This window comes from Panthera tigris, chromosome C1 (assembly GCF_018350195.1).
Source record: "Panthera tigris isolate Pti1 chromosome C1, P.tigris_Pti1_mat1.1, whole genome shotgun sequence".
Lineage (NCBI taxonomy): Eukaryota > Metazoa > Chordata > Mammalia > Carnivora > Felidae > Panthera > Panthera tigris.
Window position 1 is genome coordinate 70,443,958 of NC_056667.1, and position 15,862 is coordinate 70,459,819.

General features: G+C 41.8%; 1 protein-coding gene across 3 annotated transcripts; it reads left to right on the forward strand.

The window, feature by feature from the left end:
- Nucleotides 1–293: 293 nt before the first annotated feature.
- DNASE2B (deoxyribonuclease 2 beta) lies at nucleotides 294–15,036 on the forward strand. 3 transcript variants are annotated; one of them, XM_007079185.3, is made up of 6 exons: nucleotides 294–431; nucleotides 3,538–3,715; nucleotides 7,059–7,140; nucleotides 9,582–9,743; nucleotides 10,726–10,923; nucleotides 14,557–15,036. In XM_007079185.3, exons 1-6 carry the CDS (start codon nucleotides 319–321, stop codon nucleotides 14,895–14,897), a joined length of 1,074 nt encoding a protein of 357 aa, XP_007079247.1. In that variant the 5' UTR covers nucleotides 294–318; the 3' UTR covers nucleotides 14,898–15,036. The 3 variants fall into 3 exon arrangements, with proteins under 3 accessions (XP_007079247.1, XP_042853614.1, XP_007079248.1); XM_042997680.1 differs by lacking the exon at nucleotides 294–431 and having other exon boundaries at nucleotides 3,577–3,715; nucleotides 9,582–9,716; XM_007079186.3 differs by lacking the exons at nucleotides 294–431; nucleotides 3,538–3,715; nucleotides 7,059–7,140; nucleotides 9,582–9,743 and adding an exon at nucleotides 9,887–10,014.
- The last annotated feature ends 826 nt before the right edge of the window (nucleotides 15,037–15,862 follow it).

Here is a 15,862-nt window from a genome sequence, read left to right on the forward strand (position 1 = left end):
CCGAACTTCGTAGTACATGATGTTCCCTCAGAAGAGTTAACTGTATATCCCATTTTCCTCTCTGGGACTTTTGATGACTTTGCAAACTAGTCAGCACAAAGGCATCCGGAGTCACGCTGGCATGTTGTGACAGAATCACACAATTACATGAGGTTCGCCCCATTCTGAAAATGCCCGAACAGCAGAGGCAAACGGAAACAAAACATCAGAGCCAGCACAGCCTGAGTGAGACCTGAAACTCAGACTCCTCGTCCGGGGGCAAGTTTCCTGCTGTGGTGTGGAATATAGGTGGCAGATAAAAAAAAAAAAAAAAAAAAAATGACAGCCAGACTTCTAAGAACAGCCCTTCCTTTGCTCTTCTTTGCCCTCTTTGGGGTCCTGGAGGCGACAACAATATCGTGCAGAAATGAAGAAGGCAAAGCCGTGGATTGGTAGGTAAATGAAATGGAAGGATTTGTGCATGCAAATAGAAAGCCAGAGTATGGGAGGCAAACTGGCTCACTGTAAAGTTCCACAAGGAGTCTTCCCCCTCCCTCTCCCTTCTAAAAAGAAGGGAAATTAAAGTACATACATGGACCAAATATCCAGAGAGGTCCTGAGTGAAGGAACTTCCACCTGAGAAAGCTGCCAAGCAGTGCCTGGTGGACCTGATTCACTTCTCCCAGCGGGCCAAGGCCGGTGGCCCCAGATGTGGGGGGTCAGTTGGCAGGTTCCTTTCATTGCATTGCGCCTTCCCTAACGGGACCCTTCCAACATCCTTTCAGAGATTTGCAAAGGAGAGAAGGCAGATTGCTTTTTTTCTGACACGGGACCTTGTGCCTCTCCTTCTGAGAATGAGAAAGAGGGCTTGATCGAACACAGCAGTGTTTGGTTAACCTTGTTTATTAGGGCAGCACAGGAGCACAGGAGTGGGTGGTAGGTCCTTGGCCTCCTTCACGCTGTGGAAGAGACTCAACACAGCATTGCATTATGGTTATGGATTCTTCTAACGCTTTGATCGCTTTTTCACTCTTTAATTAGGGTGTTTAGGTTGAGCATTATGATTGGCATCAAGCTTTGTGTAAACTTCAGGCTTGAGAACACAGAGACACTCAGTCTCTCAGCAGTTACTGAGCTCATGCCAGGCCCTGTGCTGAGGTTTGAAAATACAAATATGAATGAAACATAGCACTTGCCCTCAAGGAGCTCAATTATGTGGTGAGGGTATAGATGGGGCCTCTAGGAAGCATCAGCCCCCAAACTAGTTTTGAGCTAAGTTTTAAGAACAATTATGAGCTGGTTAGATTTTTTTTAATGTTTATTTATTTTTGAGAGAGAGAGACAGCAAGCAGGGGAGGAGCAGAGGGAGAGGGACAGAGGATCCCAAGAAGGCTCTGCGCTGACAGCAGAGGGCCCAATGTGGGGCTCAAACTCACAAACGGTGAGATCACGATCTGAGCCTAAGTCGGATGGTTAACCGACTGAGCTACCCAGGCACCCCGTGAGCTGGTTAGAAAAACAAGGCAGATGCAAGGGCATCTCAAGCCAATGAGGGAGCAATGGGGAGGTACAGAGGCAAAAAGCAGTGGAGAAGGTTCAAGAACAGTGTTGCTGGTGCTTCAGGAGAATGGTGGGAGATGGCAGGAGGTAAGCTCAGTGAGCGGTGAGGGCCAGGTCATGAAGGGCTTTGTGTGTTGGGCTGCAGCGTCTGAATTTGACTGTCAAAGGGAGCTACCGAAGACCTTCCAGCAGGGATGTGACGTAGTCAGATTTGTATTTTAGCAAGCTCACTGGTGGTACGGTGAAGGCCAACTGCATGGAGACCAGTCTAGAGTCATGGACTCACCAGGACTTTTGCAGCATTACAGATGAGATGATGTGTGGACCTCATCAGTTTAACGTTTAAAGACGCAGTAGTAGAAATAGAGAGGAAGGAACATTCTTAGAAAACTCAGTAACAGATGGGCTGAGGGTCGTAGGAGAGAGGGAGAAGTTAAGAAAGACTTTCAGATTGCTGGCTTCTCTGACTGCGTGGATGTGTGCCCCGTCTGCAGGAGAAGAGCAGAGTTGGAGCGAAATATTATAAACTTGGTTTCAAAAATATGGAGTTGGAAGTCTCTGGGATATCTCTGCATTTAGGCTTATCTGGACCTCAGCATGGAGGTGTGGGCTACAAACAGATTGAGAAAACTTCAGAATATAACTGGAAACGGTTACTCAAGAAAAATGTTTAAAAGCACTAGTCTTCAACTGATATGCCGTGACCCTGATGGTTCTCAAACCCTTCACTGGTGAGCGACCAAATTGCGATCAATACATAACATTGTTTTTGCTGCAAATGAATGGACACATTACTCAGCAATACCCGTCAGAGAGAATGTTGAGCTGAGCAGACGGGGAGGCACAGTCTCGAGCTGCTACAACTCACTGTGAGAGTAAAAGGGCAGAGCAACATCAGGTCGGCACCAAAGAATAATTTTATGTTTGCTGCCACATGTGAGGACCCTGTTCTGAGAGTAAGAACGCATGCACAGGGCAGGAAAGAGCTCGTGTAAATAAATGGAAGCATAAGAGTGACTAGAACCAAGTGAATAACATGAAGTGTTCACAGGCAGTGTAAGATGTCACCGTGTGGTCATAGTGAATGCATTAGAATGTTTGCCTCCTTGTGGGTATTTGATGGTTCATTGTGGGATTTTTGCTATTAGAGGTATTTGGCAAGACCCGGGTGATTTTGCCCTCTGGGGACTTTCAACATTGTCTGGAAACGGTTTTGATTGGCATAGCTGAGGAGGACTACTGTCATCTGATAGGTAGAGGCCAGGGATGCTGCAATGCACAGGACAGCCCCCACAACAAAGAATGATCTGGCCTGAAATGTGACTAGAGCACATTTGAGAAGCCCCGGGGTTACATGATCCAAGAGTGCCTACCTGCCATACGGGCCCAACCGCCTCCCCTCCCTGTGAGATACCCAAAGAAGATATACAAGGAGATAACAGTAAGGACAACAAAATGCTTGCTTAATGAGCTGGTCTTGGCCCTGAATCCTCAATGGAGAACGGTCTGAAAAACTGAGCTAAAGAACGTGGCCTAGGCCAGAGACTCAAGGGAGCCTCTGTCTACTCTGAAAGCCAAACCCAAATCTCGGACCCAGCCAGCCAACTGCGAAGAGATGAGCGTGCCAAGCACTTGGGGCAGAAGAGAAAAACACATCCAAGGCCTTTCCAGTCCAGGCCTGGGCTTCATTCTCTCCCCAGTGCAGCCATATGGCCTGTGGAAACAAAAGAGAGCCACTGTCAACCTACATGGGCTTCCACAACAGGGACCCCACCCACCAGGCCAGTTGATGTCTTAGGACACGTCCAGTCAGAGTCTCATTCCTTTCTGGGAAGGAGAAAAATAAGGGCGAGAAAAGAGACAGAAATCCTGAGCAAATCCCTTTCGTTAGACTTAGGGAACATAAGTAAAATGATATAGTTAGACGCTTAATACAGTGGCTGTCACCAGAGAAGCTGTCATTAAGTGTTAGTAATTCATAATTATTTCCTTTGTTAGGTTTGCCTTTTATAAGTTACCTAAAAGGCAAGACAAGGAAAGCAGACAGACGGGGTTAGAGTACCTATACCTAGACTCTACAACCAGGAGCTGGAGGAGGAGTAAGCAACTAATGAATACCACCAACAGTGTGTTGGGAAGGACATTACAACAGCTATATGAAGCATATGCCTCTGAGGTATGTTACAGTTTATCATTCATCTGAATCACATAAAATGCATAAACAGAATCTACAGCTTCCAAAAGATTCTGACTTCGAACCTACCTAACCCCTAATCCTAGCAACTTGAAGTAAGCTAGCACACAATCCGAATCAATCTTAGACCTTCAGGAATATGTCATCAGACTCTACAGCGATGCCAGATTATGGGCACATTCAGCACTATATCCCATAGCATCACCGGGTAAGGTGTGAACTACCTACGTATGGAAGCCTTCTGGCTGCCAAACTCTGCCAATTCACTCCGTACTTGCTGTCTTAGACCTCTAATAGAAATAGCAAGAAGCCCTCTCCCATTATAATGCAATACAGATCAGCAATTAATACACCACGAAGTATGGGTTACTTATGCCATGGTGGTGATGAGTGCTGGGGGGCCAAAACGAAGGGTTCTACCTGGTCTTCCTTTTCATTTATCATTTTCCAAGTAGGAGGTTGAGAGCTAGGGCTGTAGTTCGATGCCCTAGAACTCACTTGCCTGAGTGGAGATTAAACCTGCTATCTGGACTTGATCAGGCAATGCGCTAACCAGCCAAAGAGGCATAGGTAAGTAGGCCTGCTGGCTCAATGTGGGCAGTCTCCCAATGATCCAGGCACCATCTGCCGTTCAGTGGCAAGATACTGCTTCCCAACCAGGGGTGACAAGGAAAATCATACAATAATATTCAGTTACACGCATATATGCCTTCCTAACAATCACTGAGAGAGAGGTAAATGTGTAAAATGACTCAGCACTTACGGTATGCTAGGCCTTTACATATGTCAATTAATTGATTTCCAACAATAATGTGTTAGATCCCAGCGCTGCGACACATGCATATCTGAGTATTTACTCAAAATGTGCAGAGAGCTGTCACTGTGTGCACTAATACTCATGTTTTTATTCGTCTGCCACGAAGACCAGCCTTCAGAGCCAAATTACAAAGTAAAAATGTATTTTAAAAGTGTTTGAGTACATGTGATGGACCAAGCCCTGTTGTAGGTGCTTTTAAAAATTATTTAAACCCAGCAGCAACCCTGCTTTCAATTAATAGATTATTATGTAAAGTCCAAACTGCCTGCAGCTGCTTCTGTTTTCCAAGTTTGGGGATGGAGGCTGGGAGCACAACCCATTAGTGAGAAAATAAACACTTCTGTTGTTCCCTTCCCCACCGGGGAGAGAAAGGAAAGAGCAACATTGTAGAGCCTCTGTCTTTTACCTTAGTTGGGACAGATGGTTCTTACTTTGGCGGAATATAATAATGATCTTTGGAGGCACAAAAGTGGCCCCAGAGCCTAGGAGGGCAAGAGAGCTAAAATGCTCTGCAAAATAAAAAAGAGTGGATGAAAGCTAGGATTTAAAAAGCATAAGAAACCCAGAGAGAGACTAGAGGCAAGGCCAGGTGGTGATGTAAAACCATTCCATGTTTTGTACCTTCAGTGAAATCTGATCACACATAAGGCCTTCAGTGAGGGATTCTGGGAAGAAAATGACAGGGAAGGGGCTGATTTCCATGTCTGACTGGCATAGAGCCAAAAGAAGAGGAACAACAATAGTGGGGACACCTAAGTGAGATCGGGTGTTCTTTGGAAGCTGGGTCTGTGTGCCAGAAGTGACAGTGAGAACATAGCTCCCCCACCTCCTGGTCTGGGATTCTATCAGAAAGCAGAATGCAAGATCACAGCAACTGGCTTTAAATCTCAAATGTCAAGATGACCTAGGCCAATACGTGGGTTACATTTAGAATTGTTTCCCTTCTTTTGCCTTTGTCAATAAGAACCTTCCATACACCTTCGTAGTAATGCTTATCAAACTATATTGTAGTTGCCTGTGCCTGCCTGTCTATATTCCCTGCTAGACTAGGGGCAGAGATTGTACTAGTCTTGTTCAACATCCAGTAGTCAAAATAGTACCCAGCTTATGTGTTCTAGAAACAAAGCTGTCCAGAAGGACATGCCTAGGCCTACCTATCCTTAAGTCCATGGTCTTTCCCCTTTATCAGAGAGCCTTTCTTCACTAGGGCTGCCTCCCATTTAACCTTAGCTAGCTGTTATACTCCTGGTTAGAATAATACACTTTGTCTATTATACGAATAAAGCTCCTCAAAGATTCTTCCCAAAGCCCCTTCGCATTGCACGCCAAAGGCACACAATGGCCTCATGACCACATTCAACGCCAGCTCATTGAACAACTGTCAGGGTCTTCCAGCAGAGAATATGAATGCCAACAATAGCTATAGTCAGTTGTGAAAATGAGGCTAAGAAAACAGCTTCTTTTCCTGGATATTTCTAAATATAATAGCTGAGAATGCTACACGGACTATACGGTGCATTTTAAAAAAAAAAAAGGTTTTAGATTACCTCAAATAATTAAGCAGTTGTAAACAACTCAATTACTGGCTTTTTTTTTTCCTGAGACAAAAAGAAGAGCCTTTTTTAAGGAGATGAGTTTTCCTTTCTTGCTTTTAATTATGTCCCTGAGATTTTTGTTAATATCAATATTATTGGCTTCAGTAAAAATCACTGCATCGTGACACAAACGAAAAGGAACCACACAGAATAAATACAAGCAAGCTTCCAAAACATGACAAAAGAGATACCATCAAAATAATAGCTTCATTTTTACTCAGAGATTTGGCCAACTGTTTAGAAAATTTACTCATATTTTGCCTTACCAGAGGCAATCCAATATCACACATTCAATTTCACTACTTTTTCTAAGCAGGGAAATATCAAGCAAGAAAGGTGAAGTGACACTAAGAAATGAATTGAAGGGAAATCCTCCCCTGCAGGGAGGTAGTGGGAGCAGAGAATGAGGAATCCTGATTAAACACAAAACTATGACCAAGCTGTGAAGCACAACGTAGGCAGAGGAAAGCAGACCCTGACAGCCAGTTCTGCCATGGTGCCTATATCAATGGAAAAAAACCCAGGTGTAATCCTAGGCCGATTGTTCCTACACAAATATTTGTTCCTCAACAAATATTTAAGTACTCCTTTATTATACAGTGGTTGCCAAATGAGAAACGCAGGTCCAAAACAGCCAAGAGAAATAGGAATAGTACCTTCACATGCACATCATGATGCACAGGGCCCCTGTCACATAGGATGAAACCATGCACAGTTAAGAATGGACTTTCTGTTCCCTCCCTTGCCTGTCACAGAATTCAGTCTGATGGGGAAGCTGTCTATTAGGATAACGGATGATTTCTCATGTGTATTAATGAAAGCTCTGTATTGCAGACTGGGTAGCTGGTAGAAATGTTGCGAGCATTTATGAGCGTAAGATTTACATCATTATAACCCTAATGTGCTCCTGCAGAATAACAACACAGCCTATCTAATATACAATGATGGAGTCCCTACATCTGTGAATTACAGCAGAAAGTATGGACACACTAAAGGTATGACAAAGGCTCTTGGTTTGTCTTTTCTACTGGAAATCAACATTCTCTTAAATATTCTATCTTGAATATTCTTTTTTTTTCCACACTGAAAAAATAGCTTTCCTTTTTAATGGTTTATTCTGAGCTATCAAAATTCTTGATTTCTATATCACAGGTTATAATTATATAATTTCACTTGGAAATCTCCTTTTCACAAATTCTACTTTATTTCTTAACATAAAAATATATGCTCTATAGCAGAAATCCCAGAATTCTACTGGGAATACCAGCCAATCTATATAGTGTTTGTGTGTGTGCACGCGCGCATGTGTGTGTGTGTGTGTGTGTGTGTGTGTGTGTACACATTTCAGTTAAGTTCATTGAGGTATAATTTCCATAGAGTAAAATTCACTCTTTTTAGTGTATAGTTCCTTTTGAAGTAAACGTTTTTGAAAGTACTTTTAATAAAAAAAAAAAAAAAGGAAAGTACTTTTAAATATATTTTTTATATTTTGGTAATTTTTGTTATATATAGTTAATATATTTTAAGAATTTTATTATAGTAATTTTTGGCATTTTTCTATAAACTATGTATATGTATTACTTAAAAATTCAAAATGCCAGTAAGCAAAAAAAAAAAATCTGTAATTTTAATACCCATTAGATAATCGCATTAATCCTTTCTACTCACTTTTCCTATAATATGTATTTTAAAACATATTTATGAGGGGCGCCTGGGTGGCTCAGTCGGTTAAGCGGCCGACTTCGGCTCAGGTCACGATCTCACAGTTCGTGAGTTCCAGCCCCACATCAGGCTCCTCACTGACAGGAGGAGTTACTCTTTCTCTCTCTCAGAATGAATAAATAAACTTAAAAAAGAAAAAAAAAAAAAAAAAAAAAGAAGGTCCCAAACTCAAATGGCTTCAGAAGCAGGCAAGTGGATGTCAGCAAGCCAGGTGGACTAAACTAGCAGGGAACTGAAGAACTGGAGGGTGCATGCTTGGTGAAAAGGTACAGGTAGTACTCAGGTTGCTTTGGAGGGATGCGATTTTTCAGGAGATGTTGAAAATTAGCATTTGTGGAAAATCTCCCCAATTTTTAAATGTTGGCAATGAATGCAAAGTTTTAAAAATATTCTCTGAGAATAATAATATGTATCTGCAGGATAGATTTGGCCAGTAGGCTGCCACTTTTGCCACCTCCGATTAAGAACTTAATTTGTAATGGCTGTCAAATATCATGAGTAATGAAAGCTTTTTATTTAGCCAAGTTGCCCTCCTGATGGTCCTATTTGCTTGGAACACAGCAATTTTGGTAATACACCACATTCTCCAACCTCTCCTCTAACAACCCCCACCCTGTTCGTTGCTGAAAGGTCTTGGGAAAAAGACCACAAAGGGAACGGGACCCCATGTCAAGTGCAGGAGTTCTCTTTGGCAACAGGTGCCCTGACATCCGGTGGCACTGGTACCAGGAGGTTAGGATTTCAGGCCAACAGTACATTCATCTGGGCAGAAGAGGGCCCCTGAAGGTCATCCAGCTCTGTTTGGCAACAGAACATTGGACATTTTCCACCTGGACACAGGGAATGAGAGACCAATAGCGTGCTTTCTTCAAGTGTGTTTTTTGCAAAAGAAATAACTGGCAAGCATGTGGTTTCCACTCTAACAATAAGGTAAACATGAATAATTGCATATTTGCATGGTCATATGCAAACTGGAAAGTCTAGTCAGTTTACCAGAACTATCCCGATGTATTTATAAACACAGAAATAGTCACTGATGCCTGTTGGGTAGGATTCATTTTGCCATGACACAAAATGAAAATCTTTCTGTTTTCTTCCTTTCCGTTTTCATGTCATTTTGCTCTAGAAATTTTCACTAAACACAATTAACTGGGTCATTTTGGCATGGCTTCTCTTTCATTCTCTCTGTCTCTGTTTTTGGGCTTGTGGAGTTGATTACTCTTCTACACATAAGTGACCATCAGTGTCTTACAATGAACTATCGCAAGTACATTTCTTCATTTGATACTTTCTCTTTCAATTCTTTTTCAGCTGGCTTTTGAAAACAGCTTAGCTGCTTAGCGGTAAAGATAACTCATTATGTGAAGCTTACCAGGTGACTGTGTAGTTTAACAAGGTCAAATTCCAATTTAGCGAATTTGCATTCCACCAAAACAAATTCTCCTTGAGGTTTCAACACGAAATTCCTCTTAACTCTTCACAGGGTGGCTGTCCTGGCTCTCTTTTGTGGTGGCTTATTATCAGTAATGGGGCAATGTGATGTGTGCCCAAGTTAGTTTTGAAATTTTGAAAAGCAAGCATGATCTTTGTGATTATTAACAGAGTAAAATATTAGCCTGAAGTACAAATGGGCTTAAATGTTACAGCTTTGAACCCTATCTTTAAAAGGAGCTTTATTTTTCTAATTTACCTTTATTAATTGTATCTTTGGTAGGTTTACTGCTGTGGAACCGAGTGCAGGGATTTTGGCTGATTCATTCTATCCCCAGATTTCCTCCAGCTCCTGAAGAAGGCTATGATTATCCACCCACAGGGAGGAGACATGGACAATCTGGCATCTGCATAACTTTTAAGTACAACCAGTTTGAAGCAATAGGTAACATTAGAGTATGTTAAAAAAAAAGAAAGAGAGAGAGATAGCAGTGTTAAAGAAGGGATTTGGAAATGTATGAATAAATTTATTACTTCATCCGTTTCTCTATTCATTAACACTCTGTTACCTAGATTCTATTAGATTCTAACATGGGCGTTGCCATGGTGAGACCTTGAGGAGATTCACTTACTAGACCTTTGTTTCCTGATCCACCAAAGAAGTCTTTGAAATTGATCAGGGGTGGTATTTTCAAATGTCTAGCGTGGCCTGGCAGGTAACAAAAATGGGTGAAACAGGCAAGCAACGCTGCATGGGCAGTGGGGACAGAGACAAACAGGGATGTTGACTCTCCCCTCAAAAGTCTCAGCTCTGCAATGTGGCTCTGCAGAAAAGCAGACCTAATGGTTACAGATATCCATACTTTTCAAGAGAAACTAGAAATCTAGGGTGGGAGGATGTGAGAGAGTTGGGAAGAGAATATGATCTCAATCTTATTTAAAAAAAATAATTGTGGGGGCACCTGGGTGGCTCAGTCAGTTGAGCTTCTGACTCTTGATTTGGATCAAGAGTCTCACGATTTGTGGGATCAAGCCCCACATCAGGCTCTGCCCTGACAGTGTGGAGCCTGCTTGGGAATCTCTCCCTCCTCCCCCCACCCCTCTCCCGCTCACACACGGGTGCATGTGCACTCTCTCTCTCTCTCTCTCTCTCTCTCAAAATATAATGAAGTAAATAAATGTGCTGACTACATGTTGCCTGTAGGCCACCAACCTGACAGCTCCAAGTCAGATGATCTTCCTTTAAGATCCCAAGCTGGAATGGCCAAAAATACTTTTTAACCAAAAGTGATTTGAAGGCTATTGGCTTAAAAAAGAAATACTTTTGTTTTTGTTTTTGTGTTTTTTAATTCACACAAGATCTATAGTATCAACAAGTATTTCCATCTGTATCCTAATTCTCAATTTTTCTTTGTTTCTCCATTCAGATTCTCAGCTCTTGGTCTGTAACCCAAACATTTATAGCTGTTCCATCCCAGCCATCTTTCACCAGGAGCTCGTTCATATGCCCCAGCTGTGCTCCAGATCCAGCTCATCAGAGATCCCTGACCGGCACCTCACTGCACTTCAGTCAGCCCGGGGCCAAAAATTCCTCCATTTTGCAAAGTCTGGTTCTTTTCTTGATGGTATGAAAGACCATGATCAAACAATATATGACTCTGCTGTTGGACTCACTTTGGATTGTATAGCAGAACTATTCTGATTATTTGGGGATGGAGAAGTAGAAGAGAAGGGAGGAAAAAGGAAGGAAAGGGAAAAGGGAAGTCAAATTAGTCCAAACATTCGCCTGCTCTGCTTGAATAGCACAATTGCTGATCCAACCAGGGAAATATCTCACAACCATCCAAGCCAGGAGTCAGTGAAAATTTGCAGTCCCCAGCCTCTGTTGGGCACGGGACCACAGTTGTCTCCTTCTTTTTTCCATTCCCTAAGCAGCTATTTTAAGACTCTTTTACTCTCAAGTCCTTTATATTACGCTGCCTCCTCATTCTCAGCCTCTCTTTTTCCTTCATAGAGAGAACAGAGATCACCAGAGAGAAACCACCTCAAGAACACACTCCACCCAAAAAAGTATGGGGGTTCCTCAAAAAATTAAAAATAGGAATATCATGTGATCCCATAATTCCATTACTGGGCCTTTTCCCGAAGAAAACAAAAACACTAATTCGGAAAGATATATGCAGACCTATGTTTATCGCAACATTATTTACAGAAGCTAAGATATGGAGGCAACCCAAGTGTTCATCAATAGATGAATGGATAAAGAAGATGTGGTGTGTATACACAATGGAATATTACTCAGCCATAAAAAGAATGAGACTTTACCGTTTGTGACAACATGGAAGGACCTAGGGGGTACTATGCTAAGGGAAATAAGTCAGACAGAGGAAGATAAAACCATAGATTTCACTCATATGTGGAATCTTAAAAACAAAACAAATGAACACACAAACGGAAGCAGAAACAGACCCGTAAATACACAGAACATACTGGTGGCTGCCAGAGGGGAGGGGATGGAGGGAATGGGCAAAATGGGCAAAAAGGAGTGGGAGGTACAGGCTTCCAGTTTGTGGAATGAATAAGTCATGGGATGAAAGGTACAGCAGAGGGAACATAGTCAGTGGTATTGTAATTGTGCTGTATGGTGACCAGATGGTGTCTCCACTTGTGGTCAGCATAGCATGACATACGGAGGTGTCGAATCACCATGTTCTGTACCTGAAACTAATGTAACATTGTGTGCCAGTTATACATGTATTTTTAAAAATGACTAAAAAGGGGCACTGGGGCACCTCAGTTGGTTGAGCATCCAACTCTTGATTTCAGCTCAGGTCATGATCTCACGGATCCTATGAACCTTGTACCTATCGAGCTCTGCACTGATAGTGTAGAGCCTGCTTGGGATTCTCTCTCTCCTTCTCTTTTTGCCTCTCCCCGGCTCGCTCTAGTACTCTCTCTCTCTCTCTCAAAATAAATAAACATCTTTTAAACATGACTGGGGCGCCTGGGTGGCTCAGTCAGTTAAGCCTCCAACTCTTGGTTTTGGCTCAAGTCATGATCTCACAGTTTGTGAGTTCAAGCCCCGCATTGGGTTCCATGCTGACAGTGTAAAACCTGCTTGGGATTCTCTCTCTCCTTCTCTCTCTCTGCCCCTCCCCTGATCCCTCTCTCTCTAAACATAAATTTAAAAACATTTTTTTCAGTGACTAAAAAGACCACACACACACACACACACCTCAACAATCTTACCTGTTTTTATTCCTTTTCACGAGTTTCCTTTTATCCCAACAGAAGCAGTGCACCTCTTGTGCCTTGGAACCTATCCCAGTCTCAGAATACTTTGATTCAAACACTAGATCTCTTCTCCCTCTTCTACTTCAATTTTCCCACTCTATAAGCTCGGTCCCCTTAGCACACAAATATTCCTAAAAATCTTCCCTCAATTCTAGATCCCCTATATCTCTGTTTTTTTCTTTTCTTCCAAATTTCTTTCTAAAAGTCTCTTCAGGGGGCACCTGGCTGGCTCAGTGGGTTAAGCATCCGAGTTCAGCTCAGGTCATGATCTTGTGGTTCACGGGTTTGAGCCCTGAGTCAAGCTCTGTGCTGAAGGCTCAGAGCCTGGAACCTGCGTCAGATCTCATGTCTCCCTCTCTCTGCCCCTCCCCCACTCATGCTCTGTCTCTCTTTTTCTCTCTCTCTCTCTCTCTCAAAAATAAATAAACATTAAAAAATAATTTTAAAGACTCTTCATGGGCTTTCACTTGCTCAATGCTCCTTCACTGTAGTCTTTGCATCTCTGTCTGTAGACACTCCAATCTCTCCCCAGTCACCAGTGACCCTCTTAGTTGACCTCACTGTCTTCCCTCCTTTCTTGCTACCTTCCTTCCTTTTATACTAGATAAAATTTACTGAATGCTTACCACTTGCCAAGCCCTGTATTAGGCACTAGAGATCCAAAAATCAACAGGACAGAAATAGCCTCTGCAGAATTTGGCACTGTTAAAACCCTTTTCTTCCTGAAACACTCTCCCTCCCTGATTTTTGGGAGTGTGCAGTCTCTTGGTCTTCTTCCCACTTCTCTTAAGTCTCTTTAACTAGGTCCTCCTCCTCTGCCTACTCCTTAGGTGACTGGGTTGCCATGTGGTCTTCCACTCTTCCTTATCTCATTCTATATACTCATTCTATGCAATTCCAATAAGCTTTCAGGCGATTCTCAAGACCTCTGGACTGACAGAGCCAGCAGTATTCAATAGTGGGTGGGACATTGCTGCCTGGGGGTGGTATAGCCATGCCAAATTCAACGTGCCAAACTCATCATTATTGCCCACAAATCTATTCTTTTTCTTATATTCTGCAGAGTCAACTGAGGACTCTAGATCCCTCCTTTTTCTTTACTGCTCTAGCAACTCATCAAATTCAATCAGTTCTAGGTCCTTAGTAACACTCACATTTATCTTTTCCTCTCCAAACTTTATGCCACTGCCTTAGTCCATGCCTGTGTTTATTGTCACAATTATTGTGACAACCCTGTGTTTTCCCTATCTCCAATCTAATACACCTTTCTCAATTCATCCTGCACGTTGCCTCCCAACTGATATTTATGATCAAAAATCAGCTTCTGTTATCAGTTTTCCACTAACATTTCTCTAAAAATTCTCCCATTGAGGGGCGCTTGGGTGGTTCAGTCTGTTGAGCATCTGACTTCGGCTCAGGTCACGATCTCATGATTCATGGGTTGGAGCCCCACATTGGGCTGTGTGCTGATGGCTCGGAGCCTGGAGCCTGCTTCGGATTCTGTGTCTCCCTCTCTCTCTGCCGCTCCTCTGCTCACACTCTGTCTCTCTCTCAAAAATAAATAAACATTAATTTTTTTTTTAATTCTCTCCTTGATTTCAGGAAAATCCAAACATTTTGGCATGATATGCAAAGAGCCCTTGAAGCTGGCCCCTGGTTACTTCTCTAGCTTCATTCTGTCTAAAGATCTTTTCAAGACAAAAGCATATATTGCTCTCTTGTTGTGTGGAACAGAAAACATTTTTAAACGCCAATATCACCTTAGTGATAAGAACTTTTATTTGCATAACACTTTAGCACTAACAAAATGTTCTCCCATCCACTATCTCAATTATGTTGTTATTATTGTGCTCGTGACATCCATATATCAGGGGTGAATGATGATTTCCATTGCTGAGGATATTTTCAGGGACTTATCTAAGTATAAATACTAACCTCACTATCTTTCTCCCTGTAAACCCTAGACATCTTTGCAGCCTGGATGGCTCAACGGTTGAAGACGCATTTGCTAACAGAAACCTGGCAGCGAAAGAGCCAAGAGCTTCCTTCAAACTGCTCCCTTCCTTACCATGTCTACAATGTCAAAGCAATTAAGATATCTGGACACTCTTATTTCAGTTCTTACCAGGATCATGCCAAATGGTGTGTTTCCCAAAAGAAGACCAAAAATCACTGGACCTGCATTGGAGACTTAAATCGGAGCCCATACCAAGCCTTCAGAAATGGAGGATTCATTTGTACCCAGAATCAGCATATTTACCATGCATTTCAAGGATTGGTTTTGTACTATGAGAACTGTAACTAAACTTGGTGAAAGGACATATGTACCATTATTTTCAGCACTGACAATGGGTCTTCTTCCATTAGATCCATTCTTTATATACTAAAAGCCTGTGAGTATACTTATAGTCACAAATCATCAAATAAAATGCTTTTCTACCGTGGTCGCCATTTTATCTTCCATTTAGTGAAAATTTATCTACTTGGCAATTATATGCCATAAGCATAAATCATTATACATAGCCAAGTGAGAATTGAAGAAACAGAAGAAAAAAATCTTCTTGACTGTTCATGGATTGACTGAACATCTCCTAGATTAACTTCATCTCCCTCCCAAAGACTTCTCTGACTCTTCTACTCACCCCTTGTTGAAGAAAAAAAATCTCTCTCTGTACCTCATGCTACTCAGTCATATTCCTCTTAGAGTTCTCTCACTGGTTTATGGTTAAGTCTTATTTATTTTTCTTGCAGTTGCTCCTTACTAATCATATGATCTTAGGATATTCACTTGAACTCTCTAAGCCTTGGTTTTTTCATCTATGAAACAATGTGTAGATATGTTTAAGCACCTAGCACAAAGCCTGGTGGGGTTGACACTTAAAAATACTGGTGGAATTGGAATATGAATCTCCCTCCCAAGTTAGAAAAGACAAGAGGAAGTTTAGAAATGAGTAATATTTTTTTAAAAAAAATTGTTAAGTCAGATTAGGAGAAAGAAGTAAAACAACCCACCAAATTGGGGTCAATAAAGAAGCCATAATCAAATCTAACAATCTTAATTCTAGTGTGTTTCATTTTGGGAGTTCTTATCCCTAAATATGACTATTATATAAATAAACAGCAATAAACTCGTGGTAAGAACTAACTGCTTAAGAAAATTTGAAATATAGTTCTCAATTTCAAGAAAATTGCAATTTAACAAAAGAAATCACAATAATTAAAGCCAACACTTATTAAGCATTTACTATGTAGTAAACAGTCAACCCACAT